The following is a 17,540-nucleotide window of genomic DNA, read 5'->3' as shown; positions in this document are numbered from 1 at the left end:
AAATGTAACAACACTAAAAATCTATTCTTATTACATTATGCTGGTTGATGGCTAAGAGGTGTAAAAAATACAAATTCTATATTTAAGAAATCTGCTAATCTCATACATCTGCTTTAACAGCATTTCTGGTATTTGCTTTACAGAAATGTTTCTATGAGCAAAGTTACTTTTGAAAGTATTGCATATACTTTCATGCAACTACATGGATAACAAAACTCATAGAAATCTCTGCTAGCAGTAGCACTCATACTAGAGGTATTTTATAGCCACCTTGCAACCTCTTGGTGGGCACGCAAGTCACTCTAGGAGAAGACACAGAAATAGGTGGAGCCAACAGTCCTCAAGCAAAGCTTAGAAGTAATTACCTTTGCAATAGCTATTGCCCAGTAATAAATAATGATTAAATCCAGGCAATGACTAAGAGGATTAATTGATGTAATACATTTGTTTTGATGAACAGTTCATTCAGCTCAATCAAATCAAATCAATCAAATGTTGCAAATCTAAAAAAAAAAAAAAAAAAAAAAAAAATTAGCTGATTTTAATGTTTTTCTCCATTTTAACAGCAATGAAAATGCCACCTGAAATTCAGGTGCCCAAAACTGTGTTACATAGGGGTTTTCAGACATGAAGTCTTGCAAGCCATAATATATTTTTCATAAAACCTGTTTTAAAATTCAGAACAAAGAAGAACGGCTCATCTCTACCTTTTTATTGAAACGTAGAAATAACTGATAAGAACTCACAATTAAGAAGAGCTACAGACCTCATGAATTCAGACCTTCACTCCCATTTTCCTGAAGTCATTGCATTTCAGATTAAAGTAAGTACAAACAAYAGTAATGCAGTATGCTGCTATGTTAAGAATGTGCAATATGCAAAATCACTACTCTTCTAAAAAAAGGAAGGGGGGCTATGAAAAATTTATTTTTTACTGAAGAAAAAATACTCTTATAATAGCTATATAATTTCAGATGTCTACAAGGCAGACACTACCCCACTGCAACACCACATCTCCAGTATTATACTTTCCCCTATCATTTTACTACCTGAGTGATGTCAGTGTAAATTCAGGCACCATTAGTAAATTTTTGACCAAACATATACACAGCACTGACAAAGGAGTAGATAACCCTTCAGCTTACCAGTATATGTAAAAAAGACACTGACAAAATGGAAAACAACAAATTTTTATGATAAATTAATCCTATTATCTCCTCATCACCCCAGAAAAGTGAAAAGCTGGACACTCTTCACTCATTAATGCTTTTTTTTTCTTTTAAGGGTTCCTTCTACTGCAATTCAACACTGTTTACTTTGTAAGTAAGAAAATGATGAAACTAAGTAGTCACAGAAGAATCCTCAATGCCTGTGTCCCTTGCTTTCTCTCTCCCGGCGCTTTAACTCTTCTTTGTAGCAGTATGAACAGTAATTTTCAGTCTCAGGACGACCGTAAAAGGAACAGTTCTCCTTCTTACAGCGGTTCTGCTGGATGGAATATATTGGGCAAACTGTGCTTCTGCCTTGATTTTTATCATTGTTCAACCAGGTTTGAGGAGCATCGTCATCAACATATTCTAAGCTGTCTCTAATATCGCCAGTATTGAACCCATTTGTATATGTCTGAGACTTGTGTTCAGTAGGCATAGCATAGCTCAGTGATTCTACCGTGTTCACTGTACGGATACCAGATATCCGGGCTGGGCTAYAGCTCTGTGAAGACAGTGATCTGTTTTGTTGGGGATAGGTGGCACAGGTTTTTAAGGTGCCAACCACTGGCTTATAGGTATCATCTTGGAAGCTCGATGGCTTGGAGTTGACATCATGCAAATGGATGACACTTTGCCTTTGAACAGGTGGTGTATGGCTATAGTGGGCAGATACCGGAATGGGTCCACTTTTCTTAGCACCATTACTAGGTGAAGAAAATGACCCTGGAGTGGGACTAGTGCGATCTTTAAATTTTAAAACCAGCTGAGTTGTATGGCTTTGAGGCAAGACTGGTGATGCCCTATCCTGAGGAGATGTTTCTAACTTCTCTTTTGAATATGCTTCTTGCTCCRGTTTCCTACCAGATGACCCATTCAGTGCAGCCTTTTTCTCAGCATCCTTTCTCTTCTGTTCCTGCTCTGCATTGAAACGCTCTTGTGCGCTGGTCAGGTAATAGCCTATCATCTCCTCATGGAAYTGATGCCTATGGCTGGTCAAAAGAAGGCCAGCAAAAATAAACTTGCGTTCACCTTGCATGGCAGCTCTCAAAATATTCAGGCTGAGTTTCACATCAGTGCTGTACTTCCATGGGTCAGGCTGCTTGTCAGAGAAGGATTTAATGTTCATCTTTTCAATGGGTGAGTTGTCAGCTTTTTCAGTAGGAGATGGTGTGGTCTTTTCAGATGGAGGACTGCTTGCAGACTGTCCAGTCTCCTCTTTGCTCCCTTTTCGAGACTTAGACTTCTTCTCTTTGACTTTCTCTACAGCATCACCATTTTTTCCATTCCCTGAATTAGCTCTGCTCATTTTGCCATGCACCAGGCCTCCAAGACCACCCATATTCTTTTTCAGCTTAATTCCCAGGGTTTTACTGAGGCTTCCAATTTTATTGGCAACTGAATCCGTCCTGTTTTTGTCTTTATCTTTCCTCTGTTTGTCCTTCTCTTTTTCTTTGCTGTTTTTGCCATTATTGCCATTGGAATTACTACAGATGGATTCTCGGTCTGAGTCCATAGAGTCAGCCAGAGACTGAACATCTTCCCCTGTTGAAGCTGTAGGGGACTCTGGTTGAGCCAAAGGGGCCTGTTATGGAAAATTAGTTATAATTAGATACAGCAAAGCCAGTTTCACACAAGGACTTTGTGCAAGTAAATAAATCTAATGTAGATTTTGACATTGATTTTATGCATACTTTTTAATTTTTATGCTGACATTTTAGACTGGTTTCTTCACAAGATAAAGCTTAATTGGCTGGGATATGTACTTCCTTTTTTCTTCCTACAGTAGCTTTTGGCTCATCTCAAGCCCACTTGCAGAGCAGAGGTCATATGGGCACTCAAAAAATCAGTGTCTGAAAAAYGTAGAGTCCCATGTTTGTACTCCTGTTGAGGGGGAGGCCGCAGCATGAGCTCGATGGTTGTACTGACTAGCCGACTGGCCGTTCACTTGGAAACGGCCACAAAACAAGCCAGGGGGTGGACAGAGAGCATGGAAAGAAAGTGTTGTTATTGTGATGGAAGGGAAATGATGTTCTACTGGAAGGTGCTAGGAGGATGCAGAACACAAATCTGTACGTAGTAATCTTTCAAAAGTTATGATGTTCACAAAACAGCTTATTTAATCTCTTCATTATCTGCGTTCTCTAATGCATAAAAATCAAAGTTATAACACATCAGAGCTAAACATCTTGCCTGAAATATTGAATATCTATCACAGAGTGAGTTGAGGAATATAATGATGCAAATTTATTGTTATCAGAAATAAAGGGTAGATAAAACTGACATCAAAATTCTGAGCTCCAACTTTTATTTTATGTAAGGTCACAAAGCATCTTCCTTGAAAATGTAAGCAAAAGAATCCTACCACACTGTAAGATTTGGCTCTGTTCATTGAGTAGTCTTGCAAAACAGACTTCACACCAAAGCTGTTTCTCAGTAGCAGTTTTGCATGACTGCATCAGTTTACAGTCAGTTCTAATTTGAAATGCTCTACTGATGCTTAGCAAAACTTGGCAATTTCTCTCAGACATTGCCTGTTTACCAAATCCGTGAAATTTCACAGATAAAGTTGAATGCAAGAAAGTTTTCTGYAACTGTAGGAGTGGAGTTAGGATCCTGCAAGGCCAGGGAAGAATTTAAACTTGGTAGCCTGACCTAAAAGAAGTAAAAAAGATGTTTCTTTCTCAGAGAAGCTGGTATTTGACCTCTGATTTTGATCTGCAAGTTCATTACAACCATAATGGTATTAGAAATACAGGTGCAAATGTAGAAGAATTTCTATTTCATCAGTCCATTAGGCACCCTGAAAGTTTTGTGAAATACATACATACATATGAAGATGATACCTTTAACAGCTATCAACTATACATATTTTACCTGAACAAAGAAGTTGTGAGTGTGTAAGAATAGCAATCTCCAAGAAAATTTTGCTTTGTAAAAATGGTATGCGATCTTTGACCTTAAAAAATATTTGTTAGTTGTTTTCTGCTTTTGAATATCTTGATAATTCTGTATCTAACTCACCTGTTTAGAACTTAGCAGAGGGAGCAAACAAGTAAACTGTATCTAATCCCAATCATATCTAGTGTTTAATATTACATTATATTACATCAATCCTTCCTTCTCAGGAGGCAGCAGTATCGGCATCTTTAATTTATTTGAATGGGTAGTGGTACTGAGACAATAAAAGCACTAGAGAGGATTGTGACAAAAGAGTTAAGTGATGGAGAGAATCCTAATGCATCTTGTCAATGATTGGAAACAGTTAGTTATTCTGGATGTTGCAAATCACACTGAACTGTAAAATATCTCTGCTGCAGGACTAGAACAAAATCAAACCTGGAAACTCATTTCATCTATGAACAGTAGCAATCAATAAAACTTATTTATTATTGCTGGGTTTTTTGGCTTTTTAAAGCAATGTTTAAAACATAGTCCAGAACTTTACTTCTTTCTAATAAAGGAGGCCAATTCAGTGCAATGATGAAAAGTCTGAGTCTACYCATATGCTGCAATGGCTAATATGAATGTATTCAGGCACTATGAAGCCACAATTTGGTAAAGATAAATATGAAATATTTAACTAACTGTAATGATTCAGACTCAAAGAACTCYGCAGGTGTATATATTTCTGCTGCAGAAATGTGTTTGCATGTCTACCTCCCCTGGGTACTTAAACAGCCTCTGTCTCTGGAGTCCTGTGCACCCTGTCACCCTGTTGTGAGCAGAGCTGGCACCCACTTGGCAGAGAAGGGAAGGAGTGCTGAAGTGACCTGACCGTACTTGTGCGGGAAGTCTGAGCAGGGAAAGGCAGCTCAGGTCACACTAGTTTTCAGGCTCACAGCTTAAAAATACAGGATCATTCTGCCTCTTCTGCTGTGGTAGCTAACCCTTTAGGGTGAAACTAAAGAAAATAGATTTTTTTCTTCCTCTTTCTGCTTCTTAAACTCCTTTTCCCGTTGTGTTTCATTCCTCCTTTCAAATCCCATCTATGAAAGCTGCCTAAATCACCTCCATCCTCTCCTAGCAACCTTTTGCCTCCAGACTAACCCCTCAATCTCTTCAGTGTAATTAGCAAAGAAACTTCTAGCTGATGAGATGCCAGCTGGGCATGGTTCTGAAATAGCTTTCCCAAAGAAGCAGGATCCAGTTCAGTGGCAGTCTGTGGCCTTTTGTCAGCTGCTCTCTGAACTAAGAGTCATCCAGGGGTCCAAATATATTCTCATAAAAAAAGAAAGGACTTGGAATTGGTGACCTAACCAATTTATTAGGAGAGCAAGCCAAAGTTCTGAGAAAACAGTGGTGAGTAAAGGTCTATTTTAAGGTTTTTCTAAACTACAGGGAGCACTGAAATAAGTAACAGAAAGATTAGACTAGAAAATACATTTCAGAATAGCGTATGAATTGCAAAAAAATATACAGCAATTGTGTTTTTAAAGCTCATAACTAGAAAATTTATAAGCCTGACTGCAATGGCAATGAGCCATGAGGGACTTGTCTCTCTGCTGGCAGCGCACTTGTGTGGCTCCAGGCAGGTAGCCAGACCATGCAGCCTACCCTGTACAACACCTTGGTGCGGCTTGTGTTGCTCATCTTGTTTAGTCCAAGGGGGAAGTTTACCTTACCCGTGTTTCAGATGGTATGCGTATCCACGTTACATTCATATAGCTGTGCAGAAGGTTAAGCTTTGCCTCAAGAGACAGAATCAAACTGAGGATGAAATAAAAAAAAGGAGGAACAAACAATTAAAAACACCTTGAAAGAAAAAACAATACTTCTTAACAGGGAGAGGCTATACCACTGAGCTTAACAGCAGCCTGAGTTACAATTGTGGGCTGGAGACCTACCCGTCTCTTCAAAGATGTACTCAATCTTTGAAGGCAAAGATTGCCAGAAAAAGGCAAGATCTTTGCGCTTCCTATGTGACAAGGAAACATGAACAAAGCTCTCACTGTTAGCAGATGTCCCAAGACTTAGATCAAGTATGGCTCAAGACACTTTACTGCTTAATACTGAAGTTACAGAAAGGTCTTACTTGGCCAGTCTGGTGTTATCGTTGTCATCTTTTCCCCACTCCCAGTCTTTCCCAGGATCGACTGCAAAGTGCAAAGGCAGCAGCTTGTGTTCAGAGTCAGTCAAGGGGATCACCGCTGAAGCAGAGAAGAAACAAGGAGACAAGAAACAAAAAACAACAACAAAAAGATTTAGCTGTGAAAAACAGTTAAAAAATAGCTGGCTAAAGAAAAAATGCCGGAAGCAAACTGTGCTGCAGAATGTCTTACCCTTTAATCAGAGCACCACAAATGATTTACACCACTTCCCTATTTTGATGTGTGAGAGAAGAGAGGGAGAGGGGAATGCACTGATGGCTTCTAGTGTGAGACAGTCACAGTGGAGGAAGGGAGACCTCTAAGAGAACACTACCATTTTGTAACACACAAAAAAAATTTCCAGGAGACAGAATATTAGAACAGCAGAAAGCATTAGAATGTTGAAATATTCCTTCCTGTCTTTGACACAGATATGCGCAATATATTTTTTTCTTTTTTGCCTTTTTGGGTTAGTGTAATTCCTTTTCACTCCTTTTCGTTTTCTGCAGTCAAATAAATAAAAATATATTGATAACAGTATTAAGAAATGAAGCAATTATGGTGATTTTAGACTCAAACTGTGAATTAACATAACTGAGAAGCCAAGATCATCATATATATGGGTTAAGAGGTCAGTTTAAAGACTGTCTTGAGTCTGAAGGAAAGACCATTACTGTTGTCACATTCCAGCATTACTGTGTAGCTGCTTCTTGCTCTTCTGTCCTCTCTCCTCTCTGCTGGGGCTTTGCTTTCTGACACATATCTTAATGCCTCTGCTTTATATGCACACCCTGCACTGTGCCACATTTTTTAAAAAAAGCAGCCATCATTCATCACCATCAATAAGCTAGTGAGAAAAGCACAGTAAACTTAATTAAAGTCAGCAATTTGCTTCTATTTCATTAGAAAACAAAAGTTAAAGTTGCTGAGTGACTGGTGGGATTCTCAGAATTGTGCAGGTCATTGCTGAACCTCTGACAGCCAATCAAGGAATTAAATTTTCTGTATAAGAAACCTTAATGAYTTAGCTTAAGTATTCATTTCAACAAAGCCAAAGGACAAAGAAACCTGGATAAACCACCTAACAGTACAGCAGTGGATTATTGAAAGTTTATTGCATTTATTGGATATATATTGTTTAAAATATTTTCTGCAGTTCAGAAAACATACGTTGTCAACAAAAAGGCACAGCAGAGAACATGCTGTCAGCACAAAGTTACAGCATTTATAGTTAAACATTCTGTCTCACTGAGCAGAACAGAAGAAATAAAATCCGCATTTTTAATGTGGTAAAGTCAGTATTTGGTTCAGACCGCTTGACAACAACTGCAAAAAAAATCATTTTTCATTTTCTGCTCTGCAGGTTAGAAATAAAGTCAAAACACTACAAATTTCATGGAAATGTTGCCCCCTACTGCTTACAACGAGTAATTCCTCAAATATTTTTGCCATGTTAACTGCAAATAAAGTATAGAACAGCTGGAGATTAATCAACTTTAGCTCCAGATACTGCTTTAAGACGAAAGTATGGAAATGAATATTTTAAGAGAATTTAGCTCCTTGAAGAAACTCAGTGGGAATAATCAGCACAGAGTTGTCCAACTCTACAATTCAAAATATACTGTAAAACAAGTTGACAAAGTGCAAGAACTTAAGAAAGGTACAGCAGAAGTGGCAACTGAATATACTTCTTATCACACTCATTGACATAATCTGAGGGTTCACCTTGCTGAATTCAGGCTGTGATAGAATAACTAAGAACACAATTAACTGATCCTATTTTCAAAGGAAAACTCACTAACATCCATATTCTGCCAATTAACTTAATTAAGCAGATAGCAGGTACTGACTGGATTTACAAAAGGCCTCACAATGCAATATATCAACTGTTTAAAAGAAGAAAGCATCTTAGACAWGAACTGCATTAAAAGTTTACAACWGAGCAGTCACACTTCTGGTAGCACGCTGCCCTCTCTTACAGCTACAGACTGGCAGAGAACTGGGGATGTGATCCCTGAAGCAGGCGATGCTGGGAAGCCTGGACCTAAAAACTACCACAGAGGCATATCTCATTCTTTGGGATATAAAACTCAGAACRTAAATTTGCATTTCTTTGTGTTTTTAAGAATGACTTGAGACTAACTAGTTTTCATTTAATTCAATAAGCAATTGCTTTTCATAAACAATTTTAGCAGGATCATCTAGAGCATGGTAGACAGGGTTGCATCCAGGCAGGCCTTGAAGATCTCCAGAGAAGGAGACTCCACAACCTCTCTGGGCAACCTGCTCCAGTGCTCTGTCACTCTCACAGGGAAGAAATTCCCCCTCACGTTCAGGCAGAACTTCCTGTGCTTCARTTTCTGCCCATTGCCTCTTGTCCTGTCACACGGGGCAACTGAAAAGAGCTTGTCCCCRTCCTCTTGACACCCTCCCTTCAGGGGAGGTCCCCCGTCAGTCTTCTCTTCCCCAGGCTGAAGAGGCCCAGCTCTCACAGCCGTTCCTYGTAGGGTAGATGCTCCAACCCTCTGATCATCTTTGTAGCCTTACTTATCACCTTATGACTGTACTGCCTCCATTTTTGCACAATGTCTGTTAACTTATTTTTTTAGGCTCTGAGTTGAATGTAAAACACTAGGCTCACTGTTATGGATAGTTTGAGGTTGGTATGAGCACTATTATCTTCTTCATGAAATAGACAGCTGCTAAAACTCATTGAATTTTAAAATTTTTACCTTTGCTGCAAGAGATTTCTTCTCTCTCAGGGAATTCCATTCAATAATGGTGGTTTTTTTTAAATGGGATTTCCCCACATTCCTAACAGGCAAAGTATTTTGATGGTCAGGACTTCAAGCAAGATCCATCACATTCATTTTTAAAGCAAATCTGACAGATTATAAAATCTTCCTGTGCCCAGCTAAATCAAAGATTTTGTAAATTTGCTGCATTATTGTAGTTAAACTTGATTTTGGATGCTTTCTAGCCAAAACCACACTGATTCAAACAGTCTTGAAGTCCTAACACTAACAGTGGGCATACATCAAAACAGTAGCTATTTTGTCCACGTCAGTTTTAAAACACACAGTTGGGACTTTTGCTCCATTCCTCAGTTGGGTATTTTGCCCTCCATGCTGTGAAGTCAMAGCTTTTCCTAGTATTTATCCTCATGCCACAAGCATCCTTATTAATCTTATATAAAGCACAACAGTTTAGCTATTTCTCCAGACACTAATCAAATAAAATGATGACACAGCTGCTGACATACTGCTATTAAAAACCACTGTCACACCTCTCTCACTTGTTACTGCAGACTGTCTACAGGGAGCCATTTCACTGCTGACTGGTTGACAAGCACAGGAGYGTGGGAAGCTCTAACTTCCATGAAACAGTCTCAGGGATGGTTAAGAACTACTCTTTATTTTCCTTAGTACGTGAACAAAGATTAAAAAACACCTGCATAAATATCATGAATGAAGACAATAGCATTGACAAGTTTCTAATTCAATGCTGTAGATTTCAAAACAAGAGAGCATTCAGTGACACTTAGAGCATCACTAAAGCCAGCTATGAGCTAGGCAAAGTGAGTAACCAGAAGACATGTCAAACTGCGCTTGAAATCCTCTTTAGATAACAGGATGTTACATTACTAACAGTGCTCAAAACGATCTGCTATATGACTTCATGCCAAAGTGCAACTTCAAACATTCTCATCAGCACTTACCTGACCACCCATAGTTTACAAATAGAAGATATACCACCTCCTCCCCAARACGGCTTCTCAACATCACATATGTGTGTGTGAGTAGTGCCGACAGCTTCAGATGCTGCTCCCAACATCTGGTAACATAAAGTCTCCCTCATAAACAGTATGGCTAAGTAACGAATAACCTGGCTGTCAGAAATGCTCTTTTAAGAAGTGGTGGCCCCAAGCTCACAGCTTCATTCTGACAATTCAAAATCTGGCCACACACAGCCTGTGGCACCTGTGTCATTGTTTTCTGACCCTTGGAAATTTGTGGCTCTCCCTTCCCCTATGACCCAGCTGCCAACATAGGAAACAAGGTAAAATAAACAAACAAACAAGGCATCCCTGTGCCAAGCTATTTCTTATCATTTGAAGGACAACAGTAATGCTGCACTGTGCACAATGCAGCTGTTAGACTGCTGCAGTCTCTAACAGCAATCAGTTTGGCAGTTGACAGGTAAAGCATTCCCTACATCCCAGATTTATGACAAGTGCTCTTTGCTGCTCCACAGAGGAGCAAATGGAGGCTGTGTATTCAAGTCCCATTTGGAATAGCAGTAACACTTAAAATCAGATCATACAAAATAAACACTATTTTGATTCAAATGCCCCTTGTAATTAACTTGGCTGAATTCATATATAAACAAAGCCAGTATTTAATGTTATTGATGATTTGCTGAATCTTTGTTAGCTTTCTCTCTCCTAGTACCCTTCCTGAGTGACTACAATTCTAGGAATAGCCTAGACTGTCTAGCCACACGAAGAATATCTAACATTACTGCTAGCACTTGTTGGAGAAATCAAATATGTGACCTTGTTATCAAGATCAAAATTTCCTGTCAGCATGAAAGCAACAGGAACATATGGGTTGCAGCATTAGAGATATTTCAGTAGGTGGCATCTACATGTATCACTGAATGCTGTAACACATGCTGAGAGACAGGATGAGTAGCTGAACAGTAGCATTTGCTATTTTTTGGCAAACATATCACTTAGGGGATGCTATAACAGCAAAATATTTGATAAGGGGCAGAGTTACCCTGTCTGCAACAGTTATTACAATATCACAATCAGAGAGTTAAGTTTTATGTATTATTTGGACACATCAGTTCTTGTAAGACCTGTGATAATCAAGTATTGCAAAAAGACAGAAAGGCCTGGCTTAGAAAAAAAAGATACCGCTCTCACCCTATTGGTATTACCGTGGTCCCCGTGGTTAGCAAGGAAGAAACAGACTCTGCCTACTTCAGATATCATTTTGCTTCACCACCAACAGAATTTGGAACCACRAAAGATGAAGACTAAACAGATGGAGGTATGTCCAACAACCAGACAGCAGCTCCACAATTTGTACAACATATATGTATAGCAGGAGTTACTAATGCAGCATGTTGACACTACAGCCCTGGATGCAAGATACCTGCTACGATCATCAACTGTGAAACAGTATCCTTAAGGTGCTATTCAAAACTCCTGTCYTCATTCAATACATTATTTCATGAAAATGGTATGAATTTATTTTGCAGGCTTTCATTTCTTACAGGGTGCTCCAATCATATTTGAGTGTACTGTTTAGGAAATGGTTCCTATGTGAAAAGTGTTTTCCAGGCATTTTTGAGGGCTAGAAAGCATCTGCAATGTCTCATTATACATAATGCAAAGACCAAACTGACTGCCAACCATCTACCWGCAAATCCCTGAAACAGCTATGTTCCGCTGAAGGCTAAATAGTTTGATAGGATTGATYTTCCCATTGGATGTCTGACATTTAGATTAACCTTTTTGCATTTCTGTGTTCCAATTCAKTCCCATCTTCACCAAGCTTGGCAATGCCACATGCAATCCCCTGTAGAGCCCATCTTACACAACCTCATCCAAAAAATCTCAATTCCTATCAAGAAGGATGACTTACTAGATGTCAAATTCTTGCTCAAAGACATCTACAAAACTTCTATTGTTCAATAATTTCTTTCCTCTTTATCATCATTTTAATGAACATCTTTCTCTAGTGACAGCTTTGCATAGCTGCAGCATGCTTACTGTTTTGAAAGCATGGAAAAAGCCTAATTCATTCAAAATCAGACAAAATAGACATAGGGTTATGAAATTAAATAGAGAATATTTAGTTGCCTCTAAACCATTCTCTATGGAGGAGGACTAAATGAACTTCACTTGGGAGATCTCAATAACCAGTACTCATTTCAGTGTTTACCTCACAAGTATATGAATTCATTAGGGGTCTAAACCACCTCTGTGATTTCAATAGTGGAAAAATAGGGAGGACTTATGCCTATTTGCAAAACTTTTCTTGACTCAATTTTTCTTGAAGTATCACCACGTTTTTGGCAAAACAGTTTTYCCTTTACTGCAACAGGAGAAAAGACAGRCTTACATTCATTTGAGTTCTACCTCTCATGACATGTTTTCTAGCTTTGAACTTCATGAAAGCAGGGCTGATACACCTGAGGGCTGTGCTGCCATTCAGAGAGGCCTGGACAGGCTAGAGAGGAAYCTCATGAAGTTCAACAAAGGCAAGTGCAAGGTCCTGCACCCAGAGAGGAATAACCCCCATGCACCAGTATAGGCTTGTTTAACATTGCTCCCCCTCTGCTCAGCCCTGCTGAGGCCACATCTCGAGTACTGCATCCAGTTCCGAGCTCCCCAGTACAAGAGAGACATGGAGCTACTGGAGAGAGTCCAGCAAAGGGCTACAAAGGTAATTAAGAGACTGGAGCATCTTTCCCATGAGGAAMGGCTGMGAGAGCTGGGCCTGTTCAGCCTGGGGAAGAGAAGACTGAGAGGGCATCTTATCAACCTGTAAAAGTATCTGAAGGGAGGGTGTAAGGTGGACGGGGGCCAGACTCTTTTCAGTGGTGCCCAGTGACAAGACAAGAGGCAATGGGCACAAACTGAAACACAGGAAGTTCCACCTGAACATCAGTTAAAATTTCTTTACTGTGAGAGTGACAGAGCACTGGAACAGGTTGCCCCGTTTCCTTCTCTGGGAATATTCAAAACCGCCTGGATGTGATTCTATGCAGTGTGCTCCTGAGCACTGTGATTCTATGCAACTTGAGCGGGGGGCTGGACTAGATGATCTCCAGAGGTCCCTTCCAACCTCAACCATTCTGTGATTCTGTGACAGCATCATAATGCCAGAATCTCATRGTAGGTTGGATGGTATAAAGTTTAAAGTGTAGTATTTAGGAACAACTAAATAATCTGTTTTTAATTGTCTAAAACTATAAATAGTTCCTCTGATTTTGGATTTTCTAGGCTTTTTCCATGATACTTTTTAATTGCACGTGTTAATGATGTTGGAGGGGAGGGTTGGTTAATGTTTTTTTTTTGGGGGGGGAGGGGAGGTTAAATTGAAAAGGTCACAGATACCTCTAAATTCTGTCAGTTTTTGTCACTGCTCTGTATGTGCATGAGGTACTTGGAAAGGGAGGAACAAAGAGAGAAGGAATGAAATGACATGGGCCACAGCAGGTCTCCCTTTAAGCTAATACATATTCAGTAGAGCTAACACAGAGCTGATTACACTAATCAATGAGATGCAGCTGTCTACTGGAGTGCTTATTTGGAGAATTAGCAAAAGTGAGAGTAGTGGCAAATATATATAGAATCAATGCAGCAGAGCTAAGTAAGACAGAAGAGAAATTTAGAAAGGATACACTTTTCTAGCAAAGTAGCAGTGATAACAACCTGACAGTTTAATCTAGAAATTTTTTTAAAAGCATTATGACTAAAGTTTAAAGTTTTACATTAAAACTTTTGACACTTTCGTATATATGATTATATATATGCTTATATATAAACTATATATGTATAAAAATATGTAGGTATATTTATGTATACATGTTCTTGCCAGGCCCAGGCCCAAATACTAGTTTAGAAGTGTGATTTGGTGTGGCTATCTGGTTTGCTAAATTATTATCAACAAATAAATACAACCATAAAGCTTTCAAAAAAATGAAAATCAAATAATTACAGCAGTAAGTAGTGTTAACAAATCACAAATCATTAATATAAACTAACCACCCCCCATTCCCTTAACATTCAGTAGACGCTATCAAGTAACGAACCACTAATATTTCTAAAGCGATCTGAGAACTTTGTGGGGAGTAAACAACACGCAGGTATAGTAACCATTTGCTTCCTATTTTCTTGTTGCACTATTTAGATCAATMGGTGCTTTGAGATATGAGATTATAGATATATGAAATACAGGCAGWACTTTCATCAAATTATTGGAAACTGGTCTTTGTAAGAAACATTACTTTACTTTGAACCGGCAAATTCATCAATGAAGTGTTAGGAGTAATCATCTAAATTCCTGCAAGTAAAATTTATGTTGCATATTTCACATTAACACTTAGAAAGTAAGGAAAAACTCTTTGGTTGCCCTTTATGTCTATGCCATGACTGAAAGAAAACCATCTTCAAAAAATTTCAAATTTATTGGGTGAAGGAAAGGACTCTGACTGGAATTTTGTCATCTTTGTGCAACAACATACAGGAGCTTTCACATTCAAGTAATAGGAAAAATAAAAAAAGGTTTAACTACTTGCCACATTTGTGGTTTGGAAATTATACTGGGTTATTTCTGACTTTCATACAAGATATTATCAAAAGACAAAAGAATGGGAGAAGACAGTTCTGTGCAGTTACAATCACATCCATAAAGGAAGCTAAAAAAGTCAGTTRCCAGAGTCTGAAAATTTTTAAGTTGTTCCAAAACCTCTCCAAATGAWGAAAGTGAAATACATAATCCATCTGTAAGGTAAGAGGCACTTCACTCATTTGTCAAAGGCTGTCACTGCTCTAAACTGCCTGTTTGCTTGACACTTAAGAGTAGACCCTCTGATAAACAAAAAACGTTTAACATTGTTAATGCTTTGCAACCTACTGTTGTTATTAAAAAATCAGTATTTATTTGGAATACACAAACTCAGAAGTTGTATATCAGACCATGTCCAGTTAAAAGAAATGTTCTTCCTGCTGATAATTATGGAATAGAAGCTTGAGAGAAATAATTCAACACATTTTTTGAAAAACACACAAACACAAGAAAGTCCCTGAGAGAAAAAAAGGTGCCAGTATAAGGATGCAGAACCCTTGTCAGACTCTGGAGGTAATGGAAGTGGAGGGACTTTCCCAAGGACCTTGCACGAGCCATGGAAAATGTATTCACACCAAGAATCCCAGAAGGTTTGTGGGCTAAAAGGAGAGTAGTAAAACAAAAGGTGTCTGTTCTTTCACACTATGTTTAGAGAATATTTGCTTTCAAACGTTTTACTCTCATCATACCCAGCAGACCTGGGTATTCTCTTCATAAAAAGTTACATTGTTCTACATTTTTCTTATTTTTTGTGCTCTAAGAAAGTATTAATTTAGAGAGAGAAATTCTTTATCACATTGAGCATACTCACTTCAAAAAAAAGGGGGGGGGGAGGAGCTAAAGTGCATTTCTACCTCAGAACTTTGGCAGCTCTGTAGACCGCTGGAAATACTGTACATAGAAAAACCTAGCACTGGAAAAAGGGAAAAACGGAAGACGATCAGTTTCTGTGTGACAGATGGGTGGTCACAAAGCATGTGGATTTGGGGCCAGGATCTGGCCTGCAATCTTGAAGAGAAAAATGTTACATGGCACCACTGGAAGATGAGTATATTTGGAGCACTGAGTAAAAAAAAAAAAAAAAAAGGAAGAAAGAAAAAAAAGAAAAAGGACCAAATGAAGGTTTTGCACATAAATTTTACATAAATTTCTTGCACATAAAATTTACAGCCCTGATATTATGCATTGCAGACTCCTGATTCTCAGTCAGTGCAATATTATTTTGAGTTTGCGCTACAGCATCACTGGAATCAAACAACCCTGGGCATAATGCTGATTATGGAAATTTGAGGTGGTGGAACAATTTCTTTGGATATATTTACAATATGTGATAAAGATGTGACTACATTTCAGGTAGGCATGCCTAAGTTATCCTTAGCCTAGCTAACTTGTACATTAATAACAAAAAAGCCATGAGAGTACYGAAGCAATCTTTAAAAGCATAAATACATAAATACACAATAACTGTAATAACTGTTGAATGACCATGATATTCCACAAATTGCTAGAGTTCCCCCCCCCCTGCTTTTTTTTCCCCCAAACTGAGATATTTCTTCTTATTTTGTTCCTAAATCAGGTCTTCAGTGAAAACCTGCCAGCACTATTCTGTGACCAAACACTTCTCATAAGAAAGCTATTTATATGGCCAAAATCTCATTTAGGGCCACTTCCTTGTGGACTAGAGGACTAGCAATAACTTGGATACATATGATTGTAAGTTTAGTCTAGCAGGGGAATGCTCAAGTGTTAATATATTCTAAAATATCAAGATGATGAGACAAAACATTTCAAGTGAATATTTTTAAATGAAAGAAGTGCATTTAACACACATTAGAAGAGTTATTTTCCATTACACGGGTTTTCAGTAATAATCTACTCAGACTTGATCTTCTAAATGCTTTACTAACCCTAATTAACAAACACCTTCAGCAACCCAAAATTAAAAGTAGGAAACTAAGATTGCCCCTATTTTCACAGGTAGAGCTGCCACAAATGGTTTAAATGAAAAAGACAGTCTGTGGTAGCACAAGGCGTAGAACTGAAGCATTCTTGGTTTCCAGTGTTGTGATTAGACCAGTAAGATTTACACTCCTAAGAACGTAGCATAAAACCTAGTGGATATTGTTTCCCTTCTGATGTAAATACACTTACAGGCTGATGAAAATAGTATGTATATATACATAACATTGAAATGCTATGTTCATAGCATACCTTGTTCTCTCTGTTGATCTTTTTGTTCCATGGAAACAAGAGCAGAGAAATGTGCCTGATCGTAGGCGAGGACGAGAGGTGAGCAATGACATCTGTTTGGTAGAACTTCAAGTGGCAAATAAATTCCTCCAAACGGTATAGGTGCAAATGCTACAAAGAAAAATGGGATTTTTTAGCTATGTGAAAGAATGAACATTAATGTTGGATCTAAAATATGCAAGAATTGTGCTCCTAGAGGTATCAGTAGGCAATGTAGAAAAGGAGAATGCAACGTTGAAAACAATCATAAGAGCAAGTAAAAATTCATTATAAAAGGGTCAGTAAATACATTATGAACTACGAATGAAAACATTTTGGCCTTACACTGATATTTACCCTTGTTCTAACTGTTTACTAATAAAGATATTAGTCTTTTTAAAAGATCTGTGTGTAGATCTGTACCTGCCTGGAATACTTTTAGTTACAAGAATATTTTCCAAAAATCAGCAGTAAATACATTATCAGTTCCATCAGCTCTTTTGGCAGCACACTCTGCTCATGAGGAAAAAACACTGGGATTATTGTAACAAAATCAGATTGGGTCTAGGAGAAAAAGAAATGGCTGTGGGGAGGAGCACGAAATTGAGATAGGAATAGTTTGAGGAAATTAAGTAAAAGAGGTTTTT

The 17,540-nt window shown here is 38.3% G+C and overlaps 1 protein-coding gene across 2 annotated transcripts in view; it reads right to left on the bottom strand.

Moving 5' to 3' along the window:
* Nucleotides 1–621: 621 nt before the first annotated feature.
* The window catches only part of OTUD7A (OTU deubiquitinase 7A), an 85,354-nt gene continuing 68,435 nt past the window's right edge, over nt 622–17,540 (bottom strand). For both annotated transcript variants that reach the window (XM_085303299.1, XM_085303300.1), the window contains 4 exons: nt 16,876–17,025; nt 6,244–6,358; nt 5,834–5,918; nt 622–2,793 (listed from right to left, as the gene is read on the bottom strand). In XM_085303299.1, the coding sequence (XP_085159425.1) occupies nt 1,363–2,793; nt 5,834–5,918; nt 6,244–6,358; nt 16,876–17,025 (1,781 nt within the window). In that variant the 3' untranslated portion in view covers nt 622–1,362. The remainder of the gene's footprint in view (nt 2,794–5,833; nt 5,919–6,243; nt 6,359–16,875; nt 17,026–17,540) is intronic.

Source organism: Rhea americana, unplaced genomic scaffold (genome assembly GCF_003343005.1).
Source record: "Rhea americana isolate MKP2758 unplaced genomic scaffold, rheAme1 scaffold_2, whole genome shotgun sequence".
In the NCBI taxonomy this organism is placed as follows: domain Eukaryota; kingdom Metazoa; phylum Chordata; class Aves; order Rheiformes; family Rheidae; genus Rhea; species Rhea americana.
The sequence above is the reverse complement of the archived record's forward strand: the minus strand, read 5'-3'. Positions and strand labels throughout refer to the sequence as shown.